General features: G+C 39.4%; 1 protein-coding gene and 2 long non-coding RNA genes across 3 annotated transcripts in view; 2 read left to right on the top strand and 1 right to left on the bottom strand.

Moving 5' to 3' along the window:
- The window catches only part of LOC138971076 (uncharacterized), a 53012-nt gene extending 37949 nt beyond the window's left edge, over positions 1-15063 (top strand). Inside the window, exons 3-5 of the mRNA XM_070343680.1 lie at positions 11827-11968; positions 13194-13246; positions 14026-15063. Coding sequence (XP_070199781.1) covers positions 11841-11968; positions 13194-13246; positions 14026-14729 — 885 coding nt within the window. The 5' untranslated portion in view covers positions 11827-11840 and the 3' untranslated portion in view covers positions 14730-15063. The remainder of the gene's footprint in view (positions 1-11826; positions 11969-13193; positions 13247-14025) is intronic.
- LOC138971077 (uncharacterized) lies at positions 1538-7078 on the top strand. Its single transcript, XR_011457160.1, has 3 exons — positions 1538-1872; positions 2733-2809; positions 6881-7078. It is a non-coding gene; the product is annotated as an uncharacterized lncRNA (long non-coding RNA).
- On the bottom strand, positions 6824-10895 carry LOC138971078 (uncharacterized). The gene is made up of 3 exons (XR_011457161.1): positions 10711-10895; positions 9648-9848; positions 6824-6959 (listed from the first exon to the last, which is right to left on the bottom strand). It is a non-coding gene; the product is annotated as an uncharacterized lncRNA (long non-coding RNA).
- Positions 15064-26786: the final 11723 nt, after the last annotated feature.

Here is a 26786-nt window from a genome sequence, read left to right on the forward strand (position 1 = left end):
AAAAGCGGTCAACTTTTCACTGCTGTTCAACACAGGACTTGTGTCACGTTTCAATATCACAATAAGGTGATTATGAACGGTTAGTTACTTCTAACTAACTAACCACACCACGATCCACTCTCGCAGTCATACAAATAGATAGAATCAACAAAAGTATAAGTTTCAGACGCCTGTTTATGTAATATCACGCCACCTCCCTCGAGACTTCACTCCAAAAGATGTTCTTTTTACGTTCTAAACGTAAAACAAGTGGTCACTGACAAAAATGCCAGTTAAAGTACAGAAAATAATAATAACACGCTGATCCCGTGTATAGTTAGGAAATATAGCTGTCTGCCTTAAAGTACTAGCTAATACAGGTGTCACACACCCCACGTCGTCACCAATCGAGTATAATCATTAACCACAGATGACTTGGTGGTAAGGGTGCAAAAAACATGGTGCAACTTAGCTTTTTGCCACTGAGTGGGCGGCCCGTAATTAGTCTGTAGTCTCCACAACTGCTCCGTTGAATGTAGTGCCGGTTAGCGTGGCAACGAAGCAGGGAACAGTGGAGACATCAGGCGCCTCACTCAGTCGCTGAAGTTCCTCCCGTAGTCTACCAGAAAAGTAGATTTGTAGCTGGTAGGACGGTGACAGCGACAGCAAATCACCAATACAGCAGGTTAGCAGGTTACAGCAATGCCGCGGACGACCTGGTTACAGCATCCCAGCGTAGCACGTAATAAAATACGTTGGCAGTAACAGAAAGCTGCAACAAAAAGCATCGGTGCACTAAACATGTCATGCTTCCTCTCACACACCACCTTTAAACATGTCACCTTTACATATCTCATCGAGCACGTGGGCCTGCCCAAACGGACTTTTACAACAACAAATCAGCTATTTTCCTTCCTTCTCTCCATATCTGCAAAAACCATATACAGATTAGTATTTTAGCGTCTCAAAGAGCAAATTATGCGCTACCTGGAAAGAACAACAGAGAGTATTTCATTCCACAAACACAGACTCGTCGACAGCGTTAAATAATGATTTATTACCTCAACAGCCTTATGTAGGTAGCTCTCTTTTAAGCGAATCCGCTTCCTGTTCGTCACAGAAATACCGTCATCCTCCTCTCGCGCTGAATCCTTATGCGGTGAAAACGCACAGCGGAGAAACCTTGACGCCCCGACTGTCAGCCAGCATGTATACAGGGAGAAGGTGGTCTGTCCTTGTGGTTCCTTTTAAGCCCCACTGGCAAGCAGCATGGCACATTGATATACGGTGAAGTATTTAAACGTGTTGAAAACTATCAAACTTGTAGGAGAATTTAGACACCGACGCTTCTCTCTCGCTGCTGAGTTTCGAGTGTGTAGTTAAACATATAGTGTCCACGCCGCCATTTTGGAGTTTTTTGTGTCGAATTCGGCCGATTTGAAGAATTTGGGGAATCTAGTGTACCTAAATTAAGACGCACCTGGCCCGGTTTGCTCAATAAAGCACCACAAGTATGCTAAATAATTAATTAAACATGATTAAATTGGCGACTGCTCTCCACCATTTGAAGATTAAAATTGGCCGTCATAGACTGGTTTTCGTCGCGAGCGTGCCGTTTTCATGACGACTCAAAACAATGGCGGATGGGATGGCCGCTTTGTGACAACAAGCCCACACGTTTCAGTAAGAAATCGACTCAAGGTGGTTCAGAAACCAGCAGACTGACTGGGAACGACACAGAATCACGAGAAAGTCATGCTCGACGCACAAAATGCAAAGTTATCAATTCAGCAAGCAGTGGGAAAGTTGGATTGAACTGCATGAGTGTTACCGTCGTGTGGCGGTGTGCGCTGACTACCCACGACGCAGAGCTCTCTCCTGCTGCCGGGATTTGTAAGTAAAGCAAGTGTTGTGTAGACTTTGGACAGACCTAGACAAATGTTGCTGCCGTTTTTGTCTGTGTGTCTGCTGGTGTGTTGAGCGAATGAAGCATCCATCAAGCGAGTGCACGAACGTGTAGTGTGCAGGGTCGATTGAGTCCAGTTTTGGTTTGAACACGGACACGCCACGGTGTGTGTGTGTGTGTGTCTGTGCACTGCACAGGAGCATGTATCAAAGTGCCGGTCGATCATTATTTACTCCTTTATCCCTACAGTCTTCTTACAACTACATACTACGCATTCGCTAGCCTCGTAAGGGCGTACATGCAGGAGTAAATAATGATCAACTGGCAGTTGGGTACAAGCTCCTGTGGTGCACTGTATAGGAGACTGAGCCCTGACACTGTGACAGACAGACAGAGTAGGTAATCCCCCTAAAAATTGTTTTGAGATGGAAAAAGTAAGGTCAGTCAGCACAGTCTTTGGATGTAGTGCAACAGAAAATGTTATTTATAACTGACATTTTATATTGTCAGCGGTATGAGTTTTTCTGTGCCTAAAGTTTTTAATGTTGTGATTTTGCAGGAAAAACTATGATTGAAGCTTATTGTAAGGCTTTGTGAAAGGGTAACTTTTTAACGAAGATCACATTCTTCCTCGGACGGCGTTCATTGAAGCAAACACTAAATGCGGCAGAATCTCATTCATCCTTTCTTTTTTAACTGCCATTTTTAAGTGTCGCTGTGCATGTTGAAAGCTTCATGTTCAGAACTGATGTTGCTGTAGAACTGTATGTAATTGGCCAGCCATTGGTTTACACTTAGTGGTTTATATGTTTCTATAATTACTAAAACTATTTTTTTAAATTTTCAGGGGAAAAGCACCCGGACATCAAACATTCTTGCAATGTGTGGCAATAATGGTTTAAAATATTTCGGACAAAGCTCAAGGTGAGTTTAAATGTTCATAATTCTGATGTAAGTCAAGCTTATCTTTTATCTTGAGTAACTATCTCTGTCATGTTTCTCTCAGGCTGCGCGACCGACAGAAAAGTTGCCAGGAACCGATTCCTTGAGTGTGGCCAATTGTTCCCCATTTCTGGTTCACTTGAGCTGCAGGCAATTTTGTTGAGTGATTAAAAGTTATGGATTCTTTAAAAAGGTGTACGTTTGAGGATAAGACACTGTCAAAGTTTTGAAACAGTATTTTTCTTCTTCATGGTTATAAAAAAACTGCAGCACCTGTGTTCAATTTCTGAAGATGCATTATTACTACAGTGGCACCCCCCTTTTACGACCTCAAACAATCTGAGAAAATCGAGTCTAAAAAAGGAACGAGTCTTAAAATGGGGGTAATTTTACAGAGGTTATGAACAGAAAATGTGAGAAAACAAGGTCTTAAAAAGAAGGGAGTTTTAAATTGGGGGGTCATAGAAGGGAGGTTCCACTGCATTAATCATGCCATGGAAATCATGATCAGTTTACAGATAAATACAATGACAATTAAAAGCAATTTGCAGCCCAGTGTCTTATTATTTGATCATATTCTGTCTATTTTTATCATTGCATCTTTGCTACAGAAATTCATGGTTACATCTTGACCAAAAGTCAATTATTATCAATAAACCAAACAACATGCGCACACAAAAACATACTCAATTGTCAAGAACAGTGTCTATTTTATTCCATGTAGATCTCAAATCCACAGGCACACATTCTCTCTGCACAGTTCAAAGGTGCTACACATGAAACTATTCTTGGAATTCGAGCACTTTTCAACACCTGTATATATTTGTTTTGCACAAGTTTTACTAGACCTGTGAATTCAACGCATTAATCAATACACTTTCAGGACCCTTCCCCAGACTTTATTGCTCATGTCAGCTGTTTTCATGCACAAATAGTCACCATGTATCTTTCGCTTGATATGCAAGTGTCTAAACAGAAAGAAAAAACACTAAAAACCAAACACAAAAATTCATTCAGTGAGAGTGAATGTACACACATCCTAAAAAACACGAAATGAATAGTCATTCTGTCAGTCTTTGATACTGATCCAAGACATTGATGTGACGAAGAAAGGGGTAAGTTTATTTTAGAAAGCTAAAATCTTTCAGAGGGAAGTGGTGTTATCAAACACTGGTCGTTTCACATGCTCCCTGGAAATCACTGAAAGCAGACCTCTTCAACTTCAGGAGACGTACCCTCCCTCGTCTTCTTTTTGAGGGGCTATCTAGAGATACTCCAGTGCCGAGAGTATGAAATAAATAAATATATAGCTGTCTGTCAGCGTTCTCTAGAATGAAAATGTCTCTACAAGGTGCAAAACTATGCACATAATAAAACAAGTCGCGTAAGGCGAAAATACAATATTTAGTCAAGTAGCTGCCATTTTTCAGCAAGACCGTATACTCGTAGCATCGTCAGTCCACCGCTCATGGCAAAGGCAGTGAAATTGACAAGAAGAGCGGGGTAGTAGTTGCGCTAAGAAGGATAGCACGCTTTTCTGTACCTCTCTTTGTTTTAACTTTCTGAGCGTGTTTTTAATCCAAACATATCATATCTATATGTTTTTGGAATCAGGAACCGACAAGGAATAAGATGAAAGTGTTTTTAAATTGATTTGGAACATTTAATTTTGATAATAATTTTTATATATTTAATTTTCAGAGCTTGTTTTTAATCCGAATATAACATATTTATATGTTTTTGGAATCAGCAAATGATGGAGAATAAGATAAACGTAAATTTGGATCGTTTTATAAATTTTTATTTTTTTTTACAATTTTCAGATTTTTAATGACCAAAGTCATTAATTAATTTTTAAGCCACCAAGCTGAAATGCAATACCGAAGTCCGGGCTTCGTCGAAGATTACTTGACCAAAATTTCAACCAATTTGGTTGAAAAATGAGGGCGTGACAGTGCCGCCTCAACTTTCACGAAAAGCCGGATATGACGTCATCAAAGACATTTATCAAAAAAATGAAAAAAACGTTCGGGGATTTCATACCCAGGAACTCTCATGTCAAATTTCATAAAGATCGGTCCAGTAGTTTAGTCTGAATCGCTCTACACACACACACAGACACACACACACACACACACACACACACACACACACACACACATACACCACGACCCTCGTCTCGATTCCCCCCTCTACGTTAAAATATTTAGTCAAAACTTGACTAAATATAAAAACACACACACACACAATATGTTCAAACACTGATCCAAATGTTGGGGGTGGGCGTTTACTAGGTACTAACCGCGCTTACAAGGTAGATTACAGTACATGTATTAAACAAGTCGCGTAAGGCGAAAATACAATATTTAGTCAAGTAGCTGTCATTTTTCAGCAAGACCGTATACTCGTAGCATCGTCAGTCCACCGCTCATGGCAAAGGCAGTGAAATTGACAAGAAGAGCGGGGTAGTAGTTGCGCTAAGAAGGATAGCACGTTTTTCTGTACCTCTCTTTGTTTTAACTTTCTGAGCGTGTTTTTAATCCAAACATATCATATCTATATGTTTTTGGAATCAGGAACCGACAAGGAATAAGATGAAAGTGTTTTTAAATTGATTTGGACAATTTAATTTTGATAATAATTTTTATATATTTAATTTTCAGAGCTTGTTTTTAATCCGAATATAACATATTTATATGTTTTTGGAATCAGCGAATGATGGAGAATAAGATAAACGTAAATTTGGATCGTTTTATAAATGTTTATTTTTTTTTACAATTTTCCGATTTTTAATGACCAAAGTCATTAATTAATTTTTAAGCCACCAAGCTGAAATGCAATACCGAAGTCCGGGCTTCGTCGAAGATTACTTGACCAAAATTTGAACCAATTTGGTTGAAAAATGAGGGCGTGACAGTGCCGCCTCAACTTTCACGAAAAGCCGGATATGACGTCATCAAAGACATTTATCAAAAAAATGAAAAAAACGTTCGGGGATATCAATCCCAGGAACTCTCATGTAAAATTTCATAAAGATCGGTCCAGTAGTTTGGTCTGAATCGCTCTACACACACACACAGACAGACAGACAGACAGACAGACAGACACACACACACACACACACACACACACACATACACCACGACCCTCGTTTCGATTCCCCCTCGATGTTAAAATATTTAGTCAAAACTTGACTAAATATAAAAAGCAAAAAACTATATACATTATTTGTATTTTTGACCAAATTATGACATTTTACACAGATTGAGACAGTCAGTGTTCCTCAAGGTGAACAAGGACTGTCAAGGCAGGGGCGGACGAGGGGGGGTTCTGGGGTTTCCGGAAACCTCCCCCCCCAGCCAAAAAATAAAAATATTTTTTTGTGTTTTTTTGTGTTGAGTTTCAATTTTTGGGGTATTAATCAGTGACAAAATCTGCTGCCTGAAACTGGTAATGATCATCCTCAGAATGCACCAGATTGCACCATTTTGCATCCTTTTTTTCAAAAATTTTCGGGGGGGAATGCCCCCGGACCCCCCTAGCAAGCTAGGCGCTTTGCGCCATCGGCTCGGCGCTTCGCGCCTTCACACCCATAACTTCACAATATACTTTTCGAAACCCCCCCCATAAAATGAACTGATCCGCCCCTGCAAGGTGTGTGTAAAATGTCATATTTTGGTCAAAAATACAAATAACATTTATGTATCGATTGGTTCTGGTTAGAATTCCTTTTAATTGTTTTTTTAATGTACAAACATGCACTATTTTGTAGTCTCAGCTGGACGTCTAATATGGAATGTGACAGAGCATGTGTAAACCAACCCACACAGAAATGCACTTTGTTTAACACCACAATGTACTCCAATGCAGGCAACAAGGAAGAAAGTCAGTGTACTGGCCAGTTGGATGTATAATGTCATTCCTATGACCCATACACAGCAACTGCACATGGCAACTCTTACACCTTCACCCGAATAGCCAATATCTTTCCTCAATATAACTGAATGATGCGTATCATTTGGCTTTATTGATCTTTCCCTCTTCTTCTTCCAGGACCAGGGCATCTTCAATCTCTTCTTTGTGTGTGGGCCAGTAGGAGCCTGCTGTCATCAAGCACCAGTGCCTTGAAGTCCTGGAGCATAAACAGAAAATCACCCATCAGTGAAGACACTTAATTCAAACTTCGAAAAGGGTTGAAAAAATTAACCAAATGCAAGAAAAAGTGTGAAAATAAAGAGTTACAGAAGAGTGTTTGTAATCTATTCATGTACGTAATGGATTGCAAGTGTGAGTAAAAGGTGGTGGTGGGTGGGAGAGGGGGGATGGGATATACCTGTGGGCATTGGCTTTCCAGATTTTTAGCATTCTGACACACTTAGCATTCTCACACTGACAAGTGTGAAAATGTGACGTGTTCTAGTGCTCCTGACGAGCAAAAGTGTCAGTTACACATCTTTGGCTACTTGGAATGAATGCCCAGTTTACCATTGCATTGTACAGTGAAACCCTAACTTTGCCCCCCCCCCCCCCTTTTAAAAAAACACAACAACATTTGTCTTAAAAGACACTACTTTCTCAGATTCCTGTTTATAACCTCTATTCTAAGACATTCTGCTTTTCTTTGATTGAGTTTGCTGTATATACATTATAATATCTTAAAAGGGCTCCACTGTATCTCTAAAAATTTTCTCTACAAGAGGTATTGAAGCAGCATCTGTCAAGTGCTCAACTGCAAAAAGGTCAATTTGATATAATTATTCAATACTTATGTTTCAAGCTAAGCAGAACTGCTATTTGACATGTGGTTGGAAAATGTGCTTCAGGGATTGTCTTATTTGAGAAAAAAAATTGAACAGGAAGGCAGACATCTATTTGAACTGCAAAGCAGACACAATTCAAAAACCTACACATCATTATTATGACTTCCTACATAACAGCATGATCATGGAATCTGTTAGCCAATGTGTCAGATCATAACGATCATTATGGAGGCAGAAATGATCCCCTCAATCTGTAAAATATCCTTCTTTACAAACAGCATACAGGTGTAGCTAAAACAGAATTCATATTACAGTGGAACCCCCTTTTACGATCTCCCAAAATCTGAGAAAATTAGGTATTAACAAGTCGCGTAAGGCGAAAATACAATATTTAGTCAAGTAGCTGTCCAACTCACAGAATGAAACTGAACGCAATGCCATTTTTCAGCAAGACCGTATACTCGTAGCATCGTCAGTCCACCGCTCACGGCATAGGCAGTGAAATTGACAAGAAGAGCGGGGTAGTAGTTGCGCTAAGAAGGATAGCACGCGTTTCTGTACCTCTCTTTGTTTTAACTTTCTGAGCGTGTTTTTAATCCAAACATATCATATCTATATGTTTTTGGAATCAGGAACCAACAAGAAATAAGATGAAAGTGTTTTTAAATTGATTTCGACAATTTAATTTTGATAATAATTTTTATATATTTAATTTTCAGAGCTTGTTTTTAATCTGAATATAACATATTTATATGTTTTTGGAATCAGCAAATGATGGAGAATAAGATAAACGTAAATTTGGATCGTTTTATAAATTTTTATTTTTTTTTACAATTTTCAGATTTTTAATGACCAAAGTCATTAATTAATTTTTAAGCCACCAAGCTGAAATGCAATACCGAACCCCGGGCTTCGTCGAAGATTACTTGACCAAAATTTCAACCAATTTGGTTGAAAAATGAGGGCGTGACAGTGCCGCCTCAACTTTCACGAAAAGCCGGATATGACGTCATCAAAGACATTTATCAAAAAAATGAAAAAAACGTTCGGGGATTTCATACCCAGGAACTCTCATGTCAAATTTCATAAAGATCGGTCCAGTAGTTTAGTCTGAATCGCTCTACACACACACACACACACACACACACACGCACAGACACACATACACCACGACCCTCGTTTCGATTCCCCCTCGATGTTAAAATATTTAGTCAAAACTTGACTAAATATAAAAAGCAGGAAGTCTTAAAATGAAGGTGAATTTGCATAGGTTATGACCAGAAAATCTGAAAAGCAAGGTCTAAATATAGGGGAGATCTTGAATTGTAAAGGTTTTTAAAAGGGGGGGTTCACGGTACAGCACCCCAATTGTGAGGACTGTTCATTTATTTCCCTTAATGAGACACTAAAAGGTTGTGGGTACTGAAATATAACTGCACAAAATATCTTGACAAAATCTGGATGCTGAAGCTGAATTTTCATTCTTTTTCAATATTTTTTGAAACCAGGAAATACACACATTCCCTAGAATGAAAAAAAAGCACCGGTAATGTAATTTGTGACTGAGACCTAAAAACCTCACCGTTAGTCATTATTTAGTATACCCTGTAACAAAGTCTTCGACCTTGTTCACAAATCTTGCAGAATAAAAAGGTACATGTACTTACTCGAATGATTGAGTTTGGAGGAGGCATGGGGTTTGAGGGGGGGAAGCAGTGAGAGAAAGTACTTATAACAATAGTCCTGATTCACCTTCAAATTGTTTTTTGGGCCACCCAGACCACTATTTACACCCCCACTTACACACAATTTTACTTATTTTCTGCACACATTACATTCTTAAAACACACACACATCCACACATAACAAGTACACAACACGCACTGATTTTCTTGACATTGTTCAGTTGGATGAATGTAATTTCTTCATTTTCTGTGATAGCACTCTATTGGAATTCACAAAATTACCCTTGGCTCTAACATCATAAGTCTTTTTCTTTTAACTCCTGCACACAGAGAAAGTATCTATTAATATTATAAGTATAACTAGTCCTCACTTACCTTCAAATTGTTATTCGGATCAGCCTTCCCCTTGCCCAGCAAACCAATTTCAGTTTGAGAAGACTTGGACCAGTCCTTGCCTCTGCATTAGCTCACACCTCTGCTAATTCCTCTCCCTATCCTGCCTCGATGTGCACTTTTCTCTTGAAGTTGAACGAGCAGCCTGGCCGCTTGTTGTTTTGAATGTAAAACTTCCATAGCCTGAAAATAAAGACAAATGCTTGAAAAGAATACACTATATATTAATCAATCTCCCTTACAGTTAATGAGTTATTTGTAGCAAACTTCAATCATAATCAGGAAAAGCTCACTTGAGTTTTGACAGCTGGCACACAACGTTCACGCACACAACAGTGTAGTTTGTACTCTTTTTTTCACGTGTATACAAAAATACAATTTATATATATGTGATTATATCACAAGCATAATACACACACACACACACACAAACACACACATAATCACACTCATGCACACAGTGACACACACACAGTCACATTCATGCACACAGTGATACAAGTCTCTCTCTCACACACACACACACACACACACACACACACACACACACACACACACAACAAATGCACAAGACACTGATATCCTCGACATTGTTCAGAGGGATAAGTATAATTTCTTCTCTTTTGGGTTACTATTATGAGAAAAGACAATTTTCAGAGCTCTCTATTTGTCTGAAACATGAATGCGCTTTGCTTCGAACTCTCGCACGTTTACTGTTCCCTGTGTTCGATCAGTGACATGAATGGAATTTGAAACAAATGCATAAGCTTATAGGTAAAAGCGCAACTTTAGAGACATATATTTGAAATGATCACCAACAGGCAACACATAACATATGTCCAAGATAATCTGACTGAGTACTGCTTCTAAACTGTAAACAAAGTACGAGCATGATCTTCGTCAGGGCGAATCATTTTGAGTGCTACAGGGCTTTTTGACTCGCATCGATCGATTCATTTGCAGTCCTGCTGAGAGCAACTTGTACACTGATACTGACTTGTCCTATTGAAAGCTTTATTTCCTGTCAGACAACGTTAACACTTACCTTTTCACTTTCAGACTACAATGATCGCAGGAAGACGCCATTGTTGACACATTTGACAAGGGAAATCACCCAACCATTACAAGAGTGCTCTTTCCTTGGATTCTGTTACGACAATTAATTAGCTATCAAAACTGTTGAATTTGCAAAGTTAAGTTATTCCTCATGGATGGTAGCATTATTTGTAACGTAGAATCTTACGGTGATGCTTTGAAAGCGATCTGAAGGCCTTTTCCCGGCGGATACTATCCCTTTAACATGTCTCACACAGACAACCTTGACAAAATCACGTGACTAACCTTGTCACATTCCAAGTTCAGCAATCGCCAGTTTTGCCCCGACAGCAGAAATCACCCACGTGAAATCCGTGCGACACGAAATACCCGTGTTCGCTATTGCTCGGTCAGCTAAAACCCAGCCGTTGACAGAAAGCACAGGCGCTTTCTATCGCAATTGACCAAGAGAAGGCACCCCACAGAGTGACACTTTCTCGATCCACGTCACTAAATCGTGACAACTTGGTAAAGAAGAAGTTTTCTACAATACTTGTTCAATTGGATCGCTTTAAAGGCCATGCAACTTTCTCCGTGACCACATTATAAAACATCATAAATTGTGAAAGAAACAATTGAAAGTCAGCAGAGACTTTCTTCCGAGATTTGTTAAAATCTCTTAGCAGAGAAAGAGAGAGAAATATGTATCCCTTCACAGACAGCCTATTGGGAGCATCAGACCCTCCTCAAGGGGGACCGAGATTTACAGAGCAAAGTCCCTTTGTGGGGGACGTATCGCAAGGTAATCTAGTCCTGAGGAGGACCATCGTATTTGTACCTAGACCAGACACGTGTTTCGACACTATTGTGTCTCATCAGTGTTTAGCAGATTTATATATCTCAGCTGTGAAAAAGAAACTGTGTCAGAAGTGGAGAAGAACATAATCCTATGATAAGTATGTTCGATCAAAAAGGCGTGGAAAAATAGCCAGAGTAAAATATTTTATCAAATAAGAAATTGTAAAAAACAACAACATAAAATCGACACTGTCATAACAGAACAATCAGGTGTCAAAACTGCATTAATGTCACCCATACTTGAGTCTTTCTTTTTCCTTTTCCCCAGGGAAAACAACACAAATGACTGTTGGAGACGGAGATAGTGACAGTAATGTTGGTGTCATCGTCGGGGCGTCGGTTGCCGCTGTGGCTGCCGTGGTTGTCTTTGTCATCATTCTGATTGCCTACAGAAGAAAGGTCTATGCCAGGTAACAGAAAAAAATTGTCGGTCCTTATTTGAGCCAGAAGTCGACTTCGCAAAGGCAAATTCGCTTAGTCTTTTTGAGTCACTTGAGAAAAAGTGACTCTATGTAATCGGTCAGTGTTAGTCTGTCCGGCCGGCCGTCCGGCCGGCCGTCCGTAGACACCACCTTAACGTTGGACTTTTCTCGGAAACTATCAAAGCGATCGGGCTCATATTTTGTTTAGTCGTGACCTCCAATGACCTCTACACTTTAACGATGGTTTCGTTGACCTTTGACCTTTTTCAAGGTCACAGGTCAGCGTCAAAGGAAAAATTAGACATTTTATATCTTTGACAAAGTTCATCGGATGTGATTGAAACTTTGTAGGATTATTCTTTACATCAAAGTATTTACATCTGTAGCCTTTTACGAACGTTATCAGAAAAACAAGGGAGATAACTAGCCTTTTCTGTTCGGCAACACACAACTTAACGTTGGGCTTTTCTCGGAAACTATAAAAGTGACCGGGCTCAAATTTTATGTGAACGTGACTCATTGTGTTGTGAATAGCAATTTCTTCCTGTCCATCTGATGCCTCATATAATATTCAGAACTGCGAAAGTGACTCGATCGAGCGTTTGCTCTTCTTGTTTAACGAAAACTCAGTGCTAAAGCTCCGTGCGGCAAGCTTCGTGAAGCATACTTCGTGTAGTCGACTTCGCCCAATTAAGCCCGTCCTTTACTCATAGTTGTCGAGTACAGTCACTGTGCCCCTGCTGGTAGATCTACCGGCCCTGATAAAAGTTACTACCTTATGTTTTAACTATTACAATTGCCAGGCTGAACATCAACTAGTTCTTTTCCGGAGCAAATTCCAGTCAGGTCTCCTCATTTTAAGTCAGACGGAGAAAAAGCCAGAGTGCAGAGTGAGTAAGAGAGCCAAGACAAGACACAACAAAATCTTTATTATTTAACATCCAGCCCTCTCCCCAGGTATAGTATAACTAGCACAGGAAAACACATGAATTACGATAACAACATTTAACAACTATACAGTACCTGTATGTAATGGAGTGTACTGCATGAATCAAACACACACACACACACACACACACACACACACACGCACACACGTTCGCTCGCACGCACGCACGCACACTCTCTCTCTCTCTCTCTCTCTCTCTCTCTCTCTCTCACTCTCTCTCTCTCACTCTCGGCAAATCTACTGAACAATGTAACTTTATTACAGAAAACCCAAAGGAGGAAAAAGAAACCTCATAGGAAAATCAGCGCCAGCGGGAGGTAAGTACAATTTTTTGTTAATTTCAAGTGTGCTCAACCAAGAACATATTGATGTTGAGAGCAAATTTCTTCAAACGAAATATCAACATTTGACCACATCGATTTTCTTCCCTACTGAACCGAATTTTGACCTAACATAGTTTTTGAATGAAGCTGTTGGCTGCTCGTCCAAGATGTTGCGAGCTTCTCGGTGCTTAAATTCTCTACCTTACCCAACTCACCTGCTTATATCCTCTACCTTGTCCAACTCACCTGCTTATATCCTCTACCTTGTCCAACTCACCTGCTTATATCCTCTACCTTGTCCAACTCACCTGCTTATATCCCATTTTGAAACGTTATGAATTATAGCTTATGTTCTACAAATGTGCATTAGTATTCAAATGTAGTGTTGTATTTTTCAGGGGGGGGGGGGGAATTGATGGGTTCTTGACCACATTTGTTTGTGTTGTCGTGGGGTGTGTGAGTGTGTGTGTGTGTGTGTGTGTGTGTGTGTGTGTGTGTGTGTGTGCGTGCGTGTGTGCGTGTGCGTGCGTGCGTGCTTGTGTGTGTGTGTGTGTGTCTGTGTGTGTGTATGTATGTGTGTGTGTGTGTGTGTGGTACTTTTTTGTACGTGTAATTCGCTTTTACATTTTCTTTTCTTTTTACGTTTATGTTATGTTAAGTTGTCCCGAGTACTGTATTCTACATGACATGTCCGTGCCTAAATTGTATTGTTTGCTTGTCATTATATCATGATACTCAAGTTAAATAAAATACAAACTTGTTTCCACCAACAGCTGATAACCCAGCTCTCGGTCCTGATGACCCCTACGAACTGGCCGAGGACGGTGCTCCAGGGCAAAATCGTAACTCCCACCAGGCGAACGGAACACTAGACGACGACTACAGCTGTATTGGCGATACACAACACGTGGCTACAGGCGTTCATGGGATGAACACAGCCCCAGCAAAGCCAGACCCAAAAGATGTGTACAGCGTTGTCAACAAGCCAGACAAGAAGATTTCTACCCAAGGAAACAGCCTCGCGAAAACCGTTGGTGACAAGCCGGTTCTGCCCAATCCTAACGATGTGTACAGCGTTGTCAACAAGAAAGGCAAGAAGCCTGACCTCGCACCCAAACCTGGACATTCCGACACCGAGTACAACACCATCAGCCACAAAGCGAACGACAACTCCTCGCAGAAAGCTGCAGGGGACGCAACTACGGACACGTACAACAGAATCGGCGGAGTTGCCTCTCTTGGCTCAAAAGGGAAAAGTCAAGAGTCTGCACTAGCTGAGAAAGGTTCTCTTGTGGATGAATACAACACCCTAGATTTTGCCGACACCCGCCAGAACGCGTCAAGGAAGGAGACAAGTGGAGCAGCTCGCGCAGCCTATGATCACGTGCGCAATGACCCGGATGACCCCTACAGCAAAACACAGATCGGAAAACGAAACGTCGTCATCGGTTCTGACTATGATCATGTGAAGCCCTAACAAATAATGTCAAGTAAAGTTCAAAGATCGGGGATTAAGTGAATGATTTCTCGCTGCTTACATCTTGAATGTTGTTGATATCTGCATAAATGGAGTTGTGGTATTTTGCGTCTTCATAATACGTCCCTATAAGTGTTTTATTGGTTTGAGATATCGCTCAAGTTGACTCTGTGGAGGGGCGGAGCTTTTACGCAGAAAAGATTACATGGATTAATTCAGTCACAATAACGTATCATACATAATCAGTAAATAACAATATTAATGTAGATGCTTTTTACATTTAGTCAAGTTTTGACTAAATGTTTTAACGTAGAGGGGGGAATCGAGACGAGGGTCGTGGTGTATTTGTGTGTGCGTGTGTGTGTGTAGAGCGATTCAGAGTAAACTACTCGACCCATCTTTATGAAATTGTTCATGAGAGTTTCTGGGTATGATATCCCCAGATGTTTTTTTTTGGATAAATGTCTTTGATGACGTCATATCCGGCATTTTGTAAAAGTTGAAGCCGCACTGTCACGCCCTCATTTTTCCATCAAATGGATTGAAATTTTGGTCAAGCAATCTTCGACAAAGGCCGGACTTTGGTATTGCATTTCAGCTTGCAGGCTTAAAAATTAATTAATGAGTTTGGTCATTAAAAATCTTAAAATTGTAATTAAAATAGTTTTTTTTAATAAAACAATTATTTTCTGATTCCAAAAACATGTAACTATGTTATATTCGGATTAAAAACAAGCTCTGAAAAAAATGAGAAAATTATGATTAAAATCACATTTCTGAAATCGATTTTACAACAATGTCATCTTATTCGTTGTCGATTCCTGATTCCAAAAACATATGATATGGTATGTTTGTATTAAAATCAAGCTCAGAAAGTTAAAAAGAATAGAGATATAGAAAAGCGTGCTATCCTCCTCAGCGCAACCGCTACCGCGCTTTTCTGGATTGTTAATTTCACTGCCTTTGCCTCGAGCGGTGGACAGACGATGCTACGAGTGTATGGTCTTGCGGAAAAAAAATGCAATGCGTTCAGTTTCATTCTGTGAGTTCGACTGAGCTTGACTAAATGTTGTATTTTCGCCTTACGCGACTTGTTTTTGTTTAACTCTGTTTGAAGCAAACTAAACTTGGCCAAAAAGTTATTGCAACACATTTCAAACCCAAATTAAAGCATTAATCCCCGTGTCATTTCATTAAAACTGTATATGCCAGTTAAGACCGTTCACTTAACCTCCAGGATCACCTTTTGGATTAGATATTTCTTTTACAGGGATCACGTGACCGCCGCTCAAGTAAGGGTACACTCAAAATCGACCAGAAAAAAACGGAAGAGCCGAATGAAACATTTACAAGAAATCACAATAGGCAAAACTTTGCAACTTTGACATACGAGAAGAAAGTAAAACCAATTATCTACCCTGAATAGATTATTTTGTTTGCTACCTTGCGTATTTCGCGTGCTATGCTATTCCTACTGATGCAGGTGTCGATCGCAAGAGCGGTCATAAACGGGACTTTTTGCGTCATTTGTTAGGGGTATCCTGACAAAAAAGTCTGCACTTTAGCAATGATTTGGTGTATGGCTTTGAAACTTTCGGAATATTTTACCAACATACTAGAGATACTTCGAGCGAAATTATGGATTGTTACAGATGTTTGTTAAAATGTTATGCAATTTTTCGAAAGAAGTTTTTAATCTCGTCATAGGATTGTTCCCTTGGGTCCAAAAAATTCATGACTTTGCATGTCTTTAGAAAAATGATTGATACACACACTGCTAAAGTTTTATGTGCCTGTACGCACTGACGCACATTTGCTGGGCCTGTAAACACGCTACATATTTAAGCGATGAATCTGGTGCCACAGCGATGCCCAGCCAAGCATGACCGTAGCATGTTTTAACTAGCAAATTAACGCCAGCGGCTATACGCAAATGAAACTTAGACAGAATATGTATCAATCATTTATCTGTGGATATACAAAGTCATGAATTGTTTGAAGACAAGTGAACAATCCTATGACAAGTTTAACAACATTTTCCGAAACTTTGCGTCACATCTGAATCAACAACTGTAACGATCCAAACTTTTGCACGAAGTATCTGAAGTATGTTGGTAAAATATTCCGAAAGTTTCAAAGAAATCCACCAAGTCATTGCTAAAATGTAGCGCTTTTTGACATGATACCCATAAAAATTGACGTAAAACGTTCCGTTTTTGACCGCTCTTGCGATCGACACCTGCATCAGTAGGAATAGCATAGCACGCGAAATACGCAAGGTAGCAAAACAAAACAATCTGTTCAGGGTAGATAATTGGTTTGACTTTCTTCTCGTATGTCAAAGTTGCAAAGATTTGCCTATTGTGACTTGAGCGGCGGTCACGTGATCCATGTAAAAGAAATATTTAATCCAAAAGGTGATCCTGAAGGTTAAGTGAACGGTCTTAACTGGCATATACAGTTTTAATTAAATGACACAGGAATTAATGCTTTAATTTGGGTTTAAAATTTGTTGCAATAATTTTTTGGACAACTTTATTTAATCACTTTGTAATATATGCTTTGATATTTTCGCTGTATACTTTGTTTATTATTATAATTCCGCCTCATAGCGTAAAAACACCACCATTTCTTTCAATCAATCGTTTAAATGCTTGTACAAGAACTTCGAACACATTTAATGGAGTTGTACGCACAACTTACAATATGGTTAATGTTTTATAAGATGCCAAGAGTTGTCGTGTCAGACTCGGAAGTGCCTAAAGTTGTCTCAGACTCTGTATTGATGAACGTTGTCGTTTTTATATTTAGTCAAGTTTTGACTAAATATTTTAACGTAGAGGGGGGAATCGAGACGAGGGTCGTGGTGTATGCATATGTGTGGTGTATGTGTGTGTGTGTGTGTGTGTGTGTGTGTGTGTGTGTCTGTCTGTCTGTCTGTCTGTGTGTGTGTGTAGAGCGATTCAGACCAAACTACTGGACCGATCTTTATGAAATTTTACATGAGAGTTCCTGGGATTGATATCCCCGAACGTTTTTTTCAATTTTTTGATAAATGTCTTTGATGACGTCATATCCGGCTTTTCGTGAAAGTTGAGGCGGCACTGTCACGCCCTCATTTTTCAACCAAATTGGTTGAAATTTTGGTCAAGTAATCTTCGACGAAGCCCGGACTTTGGTATTGCATTTGAGCTTGGTGGCTTAAAAATTAATTAATGACTTTGGTCATAAAAAAATCGGAAAATTGTAAAAAAAAAAAAATAATTTATAAAACGATCCAAATTTACGTTCATCTTATTCTCCATCATTGTCTGATTCCAAAAACATATAAATATGTTATATTTGGATTAAAAACAAGCTCTGAAAATTAAATATATAAAAATTATTATCAAAATTAAATTGTCGAAATCAATTTAAAAACACTTTCATCCTATTCCTTGTCGGTTCCTGATTCCAAAAACATATAGATATGATATGTTTGGATTAAAAACACGCTCAGAAAGTTAAAACAAAGAGAGGTACAGAAAAGCGTACTATCCTTCTTAGCGCAACTACTACCCCGCTCTTCTTGTCAATTTCACTGCCTTTGCCATGAGCGGTCGACTGACGATGCTACGAGTATACGGTCTTGCTGAAAAATGGCATTGCGTTCAGTTTCATTCTGTGAGTTCGACAGCTACTTGACTAAATGTTGTATTTTCGCCTTACGCGACTTGTTATATTTAGTCAAGTTTTGACAGGGGGAATCGAGACGAGGGTCGTGGTGTATGTGTGTGTGTGTGTCTGTCTGTGTGTGTGTCTGTCTGTGTGTGTGTGTAGAGCGATTCAGACCAAACTACTGGACCGATCTTTATGAAATTTTACATGAGAGTTCCTGGGATTGATATCCCCGAACGTTTTTTTCATTTTTTTGATAAATGTCTTTGATGACGTTATATCCGCCTTTTCGTGAAAGTTGAGGCGGCACTGTCACGCTCTCATTTTTCAACCAAATTGGTTGAAATTTTGGTCAAGTAATCTTCGACGAAGCCCGGACTTCGGTATTGCATTTCAGCTTGGTGGCTTAAAAATTAATTAATGACTTTGGTCATTAAAAATCGGAAAATTGTAAAAAAATATGTTTTTATATAAAACGATTCAAATTTACCTTCATCTTATTCTCCATCATTTGCTGATTCCAATAACATATAAATATGTTATATTTGGATTAAAAACAAGCTCTGAAAATTAAATATATAAAAATTATTATCAAAATTAAATTGTCAAAATCAATTTAAAAACACTTTCATCTTATTCCTTGTCGGTTCCTGATTCCAAAAACATATAGATATGATATGTTTGGATTAAAAACACGCTCAGAAAGTTAAAACAAAGAGAGGTACAGAAAAGCGTGCTATCCTTCTTAGCGCAACTACTACCCCGCTCTTCTTGTCAATTTCACTGCCTTTGCCATGAGCGGTGGACTGACGATGCTACGAGTATACGGTCTTGCTGAAAAATGGCATTGCGTTCAGTTTCATTCTGTGAGTTCGACAGCTACTTGACTAAATGTTGTATTTTCGCCTTGTTACATTTAGTCAAGTTTTGACTAAATGTGTTAAAATAGAGGGGGAATCGAGACGAGGGTCGTGGTGTATGTGTGTCTGTGTGTGTGTGTGTGTGTGTGTGTGTGTGTGTGTGTGTGTGTGTGTGTGTGTGTGTGTGTGTGAGTGTGTGTGTCTGTGTGTGTGTGTGTGTGTGTCTGTGCGTGTGTGTGTGTGTAGAGCGATTCAGAGTAAACCACTGGACCGATCTTTATGAAACTTTACATGAGAGTTCCTGGGTATGATATCCCCAGAAGATGTTTTCCTTTTTTCGATAAACGTCTTTGATGATGTCATGTCCGGCTTTTTGTAAAAGTTGAGGCGGCACTGTCACGCCCTCATTTTTCAATAAAATTGATTGACATTTTGGCCAAGTAATCTTCGACGAAGGCCGGACTTTGGTATTGCATTTCAGCTTGGAGGCTTACAAATTAATTAATGATTTTAATCATTAAAAATCCGAAAATTGTAATTAAAATTATTTGTTTATAAAACGATCCAAATTTACGTTCATCTTATTCTTCATCATTTTCTGATTCCAAAAACATATAAATATGTTATATTTGGATTAAAAAATAAGCTCTGAACATTAAAAATATAACAATTATGATTAAAATTAAATTTTCGAAATCGATTTAAAAACAATTTCCTCTTATTCCTTGTCGGTTCCTGATTCCAAAAACATATAGATATGATATGTTTGGATTAAAAACACGCTCAGAAAGTTAAAGCGAAGAGAGGTACAGAAAAGCGTGCTATGCAGCACAGCGCAACCGCTACCGCGCTAAACAGGCTCGTCAATTTCACTGCCCTTTGTACGAGCGGCGGACTACGGTCATTGTGAAAAAATGCAGTGCGTTCAGTTTCATTCTGTGAGTTCCACAGCTTGACTAAATGTAGTAATTTCGCCTTACGCGACTTGTTTACTCTTTAGTACCTGTAGTTGTTGTTTCAGACTTGGTGATGCAAGTCATAGTCGTTTTAGACTCAGTACTAGGCTTATTTATTACAGGCTTGTTTCAACCAACCACATTCGTTTCGTGCCATATAAGGAAGTGCTACATCACAAATGTTGCGTACACGTCATTTCCGGTTGGCGGTGAAACGAAGTTCACATCAAAAACACAAACGGCTTTCGTTGATTTGGGCGATTCTACGAATCTACTTTCGTTGACTTTGTAATCATGTTTTGGTTATTTCTGTATGGAAACCTTTAATCTATTGGATATAGGTTACCTGATCGTTATTTTAACTGTTCATATCTTCCTACTTTAAGGTCTGGAGTGGACGCTAAAGTCGACCTTTCCCTGAATTTCTGTAGCATACATTTGCCTAGGTTGCGCTTGGGAAAATCAAAGTTGGCGGCCCGGAGCCGGTTGCCGCTTCACGACTTTAGAGTTCTATTTCTTCCCTAATATAATTAGAATACTTATATTTAAAGGGCAGACCTTAATCTATGAACTGTCTCTCTTTGAACAGTTATAAATTGTATGAGTAGAGCTTCTAGTTGCAAATTAATCGCACATAACACACATCGCACATCGCGCTTCTTCTGCGAACAGAACTTCCCTGCTGGCGTCAGTCTAAACCGCGACACTTTTTAACACGCACTGTTAAGTTTCGTTGTGCGCGCGCATCCCAGAGGGCAAGAGAAAATGAGGTGGCGAAGAGAAAGTGGTGTGCTTTAATTTTCGTTTCAGATTCGGAAGTGCGAGGTGAGCTGATACTGTGTTAAAGCGAAGTCAGTTGGGTAGAGACAAGTCGGAAGCGAAGTAGGTTGAGCAGATGTTCTATCGAAGGGAAGTGATTCGAGCAGATATACTGTGTTAATTGAAGCGAAGTCAGTTGAGTACATGTTCTGTTGAAGGGAAGTCATTCGAGCAGATTGACTGTGTTAATTAAAGCGAAGTCAGTTGAGCAGATGCTGTGTTAAATCGACATTAGTTGAGTAGATCCTGTTGAAAGCAAAGTCAGTTAAGTAGATTTGGTTTTAAAGATTCAGTTTGGTAGAATCTGTGTTCAAGTAAAATCCGTTGAGCAGATGCTGTGATCAAGCGAAGGAAGTCAGCTGAGCAGATGTTGTGTTGAAGCAAAGTTAGTTGAGCACGTGCTGTTTTACAGCAAAATTAGTTGAGCCCATGCTGTGTTTAAAGTTAAGCCAGTTAAGTAGATTGTGTGTTAAAAGCACACTCAGCTTAACGTAAAACATCAGTTTCTGGTCACAGACACTGTCCGGCTTTTAAACACAGTACAAACACCCTTTCGTTTAAACACTCACCGCATGAGAACATGATAGGTGCCCTCCGTAAAGAGCGAGCATTTTTCAAAGAATGTATTTCGTGCAGTCAGAACGGATTTACCATGAGACAAATCGGACGCCTCGTTTTCGTGCTAGAACTAACTTTTAACATATAAATAATAAATTGACAGTTTGTTACACAAACATTCTTAAATCATAAGAAAAAATTCTTTTTTCATCAAGACAAGATCAATACAATTCGAAGTTTTGAAAAATTGAAGAAAGGGAGCTCGGAAGCAGGTCACGCAAGGTCGTGTTTGCCCAAGCAGACGAATGTTCTGCATAGCGCTTGCTTCTTTGAAGCCAACCACCGCCAATAAGTTCGTGTTACTCGCAGTCGTTTGTTGCATTTTAGATTCAGAGGTACACAATAACGTGCTATTGCAGATATGGTCGCATTGAAATAACAAACTGACGACTAAAGTGTGAAAAAAAGGAAAGTGGATCACACGGGTCCACGATGGCTCAGGGGTAAAATAAACCACGAAATATGGTGTGTAGTTTACGCAAGTTAAATAATCATTTAAACTAAATGTGTCATTTAATGCTATTAAATGCTATTGCAAGTGTGTTCCATAAGGTTAGAACTGCTTTTTTCGTGAGAAGATTTAAATCGTTCTGTAAAGCATTTGAGGCAGACTGGTGCTTTAATGAGAGGTCAGTGTGGTAGAAACTGTGTTCAAGCAAAGTCCGTTGAGCAGATAATATGTCAAAGCAAAGTCAGTTGTTGTGAAAAAACAAAGTCAGATTAGCAGATGGTGTTTTAAAGCGAAGTAGGATTGGAAGATACATGTTAAAGCGAAGTCAATTTGTTAGATACTGTGTCAAAGCGATTTACTTTTGGTATATAGGGAAGACAGTTGAGCAAAGGCTGTGTCGGCCGCCGCTGTTGTCGCTCTCGTTTTGTTGTTGTTGTCGTTCTCGTTTTGCTATTGTTGTCGTATTATTTGTCTTTTCTATTCCCTTTTTTTTCCTGACATTTTCAGTTTTTTTTTCTTCTTCGATTTTTCGGGGTTTTTTGGTTTGTTTTGCAGGCCCCGAACAACAAAACAATGATGCGCAATCTTTAGTTGTGCCCTCTTTCTTTTTTCGGACTGATTGTTGTTGTAAACAGTCTCTGCGCCCCACGGTAGGAACTTCATTATTAAATTCAAATTAATATCTACCTTATCCTGTCATTTCAATCAAGACAGTATTTTATTTTATGTTACATGACCATAACATGAACATAACCGACTGGAACAATGTTGACCTATACCAAAAGTGTCGACCATGTTCCGCATTTCAGTCATTTTAAGAAACAGTTACAGTTGTGGTTTGTTGATCATTAGTTGTTGTTTTCTTTGCTGTCTTCATTACTTCTGTGTTACTTGTTGTTCTTGCGCGGGTTGATGTTGTTGCTGCATTGCCGTCTTTGTTCTTGTTCTATTTTGTGTTGTTACAGACCTACAGGTTGGCAAAGAAGTAACTACCAGTTTGCAAATGACACGGAAGGTAGAATATATTAATGAGAACTGTTGAGTTGGTTTTTGTTATTTGTTTTGTGTGTGTGTGGTCAGACTTGAAGGACGAAAGCACTGACACTTGTTTCAATGTGCGCGATAAGATATTGTTCGTGCGTGTGTGTGTGTGTGTGTGTGTGTGTGTGTGTGTGTGTGTGTGTGTGTGTGTGTGTGTGTGAGTGCGTGCGTGCGTGTGTGTGTGTGTGTGCGTGCGTGTGTGTGTGCGTGTTTGTGTGTGTGTGCGTGTGTGTATGTGTGTGCGTGTGTGTGGGTGCGTGTGTGTTTGTGCACTCTCTCTCTCTCTCTCTCTCTCTCTCTCTTTCTCTCTCTCTCTCTCTCTCTCTCTCTCTCTCTCTCTCTCTCTCTCTCTCTCTCTCTCTCTCTCTCTCTTGTCATGTGCATGACACACACTGGGGCGCTTTTTCTGCGTGTCTGCATTTTTATCACCCGATAACAAGAGTGGATATCTCTCTTTTTCCTTTTTTTTAAAATCAAATCTGTGACTGATCATACTTGAAAACAAAGCATCTATTCAGAGGAATGTGTATCAAAATGTGTGTCGGGCGAAGTATCCTACTCCTTATCGACTTACTGCATTAATACTACTTCGATTGATCGACACTTTGACACAAGCGCCTGTGCTACTGATGGCATATTAGCACTACTACCTGAACATTGTCAGCTTTAGGTGTTTGGATTGATCAGAGGGCGTTATGTTTTTGTGTTGCTATTCTAACGCCGATGGAGCAACGTTGGCTTCCACCTTTAGAATTAAAGGGTGAACCAGATAATGTGAATCACATGACTAGAGCAGGACGGAGAATCAATTAAAACTATGCTCAACATAAGCACCGATCAGTCCATGCAATCAGCCAAACAGCTAAACCAGCTAGTTTTAGCCAGCTAGCCATACATTCTGATAATGATGAATTAGCTTTAATATGCAGTTCTCAAAAGAAAACAAGGTCAAAGCAAGTACCTCAATGAGTAATGAAAAATAAACAAACAAACAATCAAACAAACATACAAAAACAGATAGAATGCCACCGTTCCAAAATTAAGTATTAAACAAGTCACGTGAAGCGATATAAAAACATTTATACAACTCCTGCAATGCAACCGAGGGGTGGATTAAATCTAGTTGATTATTTTTAGACAAGTGAGAAATTAGAACGAACTACTTTGATTACACCAAATGTCACACGTGGATTATTCAAAGTAAGAATAAAGAGGGTTAAAAAATAATCAACACTAGAATTTATTTTTAGAACATTTGAAACCCAGACGATTGGACCCTGTTGCGGAAGAATACGTACAACGTTGACTCAAAACTGTAACAACAATGGCTGACGTGTATGAAGTACACGCATACCTCGCCAGGTTTGTTTCTGTGACTATAGTCGACAGACGATGCCATTTGCTTTGTGTGTGTTTTTGTTGTTGCTTACTGTACGTGTAAAATCCAGTTCTTTAACAGGCAACAAACCTTGCAAATTTCCAGAAGCTGCAATCTGAAGCGACCTATCTCTGATTCTAGCAGACGATCTCTCCAATGTTTAACACAAAATCAGCAAACTCTCCTGTCACATAGAACGTCCATTATATAGTGCAATGTTGAAATGAAGTTACCGGTCTGAAACATTTAGTCGTTTCTTCTGAGACAATCCTTGTTCTCTTATCATCTACAGATTTACCGCAGCCTTCACCACGCGAATTCACAACAGAAGTCAGACTTTCGAACATATACAATCTACGTAGGCAAGCACGATACGTCATGACGTCATATGATTCCTAGCATATTGACGTAATGCTAAACATCCGGTTATCCCGAGTTTTCTTCGTAATACATGTCCGTGGGTTTTTCAATGTTCGGTTATTTCCGTGGCTTCATGCGGAAAGGGAACCGTCGTCTGCAATCAACGACATGGACCATTCTGGTCCTTGTTGCTGACAAAAACATGATTTTAACACAGAATGTAATGTCAGAATAGATATATAAACGCTATTGTGTTTTAATCGTAGCAATGGGGTCCGATATTTAAACGAGACAAGTATAATGCCGACGAGTCGGAGACTAAGAATAAAGTAAAAGAATAGGGACTATTTGAATGACGCGCATTTGACACTCTGAGTTATTAGGCTGAAATGAATTTTGCCTACAAAATGTCGTCTGCATGACTGCATGTTCGACCCGTGTTGTTCGTTGTATAAATAGCTTAAACAATACACTCGTGAATTACCAAGCGGCTGCAAATACCCACTCGTGGTTTATTTTCCAGTAATCAACTCGTGGTCATTGTTTAAGCTCTATTTAGTCAAGATCAACACCACAATCCAATCATTGCCGAGACTATACATTCAGATAAACTCGGCTAACACAGACGGGTCACGCTCGCCGCCGCGAAACACGCATCCGTAGTACTTACTGACCCTATGTTCTTTCATTCTGAGCACATTTTTTAGAGTAAACATGACATATCTGTATATTTTTGAATTCAGGAGAAGATGAGGAATACAATGCACGTAATTTTTAAGCTTCCGAGCTGAAATACAATCCCATAGTTTGGACTTAGTCGAAGATTGCTCAGCTAAAATGTCAATCAATGTGGTTGAAAAATTAGAGTGTGACAGTGCCGCCTCAACTTTCACAAAAAGCCGGATATGACGTCATCAAAGACATCTATCGAAAAAATGAGAGAAAAAAATTCTAGGGATATCATACCCACAAACTGTCATGACAAGTTTCATAAAGATCGGTCCAGTAGTTTTCTCGGAATGACTTTATACACACACACACACACACACACACACACACACACACACACACACACACACACACACACACACACACACCCACACACACACACATACATACTTACACACACCACCACCCTCGTCTCGATTCCCCGTCTATGTTAAAACATTTAGTCAAAACTTGACTAAATGTTTTTTTTAAAAAAACAAGAATGGTATGCTATTGTAACGTTTAATGTATGACAAAACAAAACGTTACAGTTACATGTGTTACATGTTAAAACATTCCAATAACCTACTACTTTATTGGAATATTGTTTTACACAAACAAACAAACAAGTACAGATTAAAGGCACAGTAAGCCTCCCGTAAACCATCACAGAGCTTCCCGAGCGTCTACATACAGTACAAGCATACTTCCATTTAAACGCTCACCGAACGGGAACATCCTGGCTGCTTTCTGTCGAGCGTGAGAAATTTTCAAAGAATTTATTTTCGTGGACTTGGCCCTTACAACAATGGCGCCTCGTTTTGGTGCTGGACGGCTGTTATGAATATCCCGGAAATCACGCCCGGACAGTAAGCCTCCCGTAAACCATCACAGATACTGTCAGGCTTTTACACACAGTACAAACACCCTTCCATTTGAACGCTCACCAAACGGGAACATCCTAGGTGCCCTACGTAAAGAGCGAGCAATTTTTAAAGAATTAATTTTGCAGATTGTCTCGAACACTTTTTGGACCCATCCTGAACTCAGGTCAAAAATGAGTTACTTCCCTTAAACTGGCGATAGCCGTGGATCGATGATTATCAGAATGTTTTTGGACCGTGGTGCGTTTTTGCGCTAGACCTAACTTTTAAAATCTAAATAATAAATTGACAGCTTGTTACACAAACATTCTTTAATCATAAAAGA

This window comes from Littorina saxatilis, linkage group LG7 (genome assembly GCF_037325665.1).
Source record: "Littorina saxatilis isolate snail1 linkage group LG7, US_GU_Lsax_2.0, whole genome shotgun sequence".
Lineage (NCBI taxonomy): Eukaryota > Metazoa > Mollusca > Gastropoda > Littorinimorpha > Littorinidae > Littorina > Littorina saxatilis.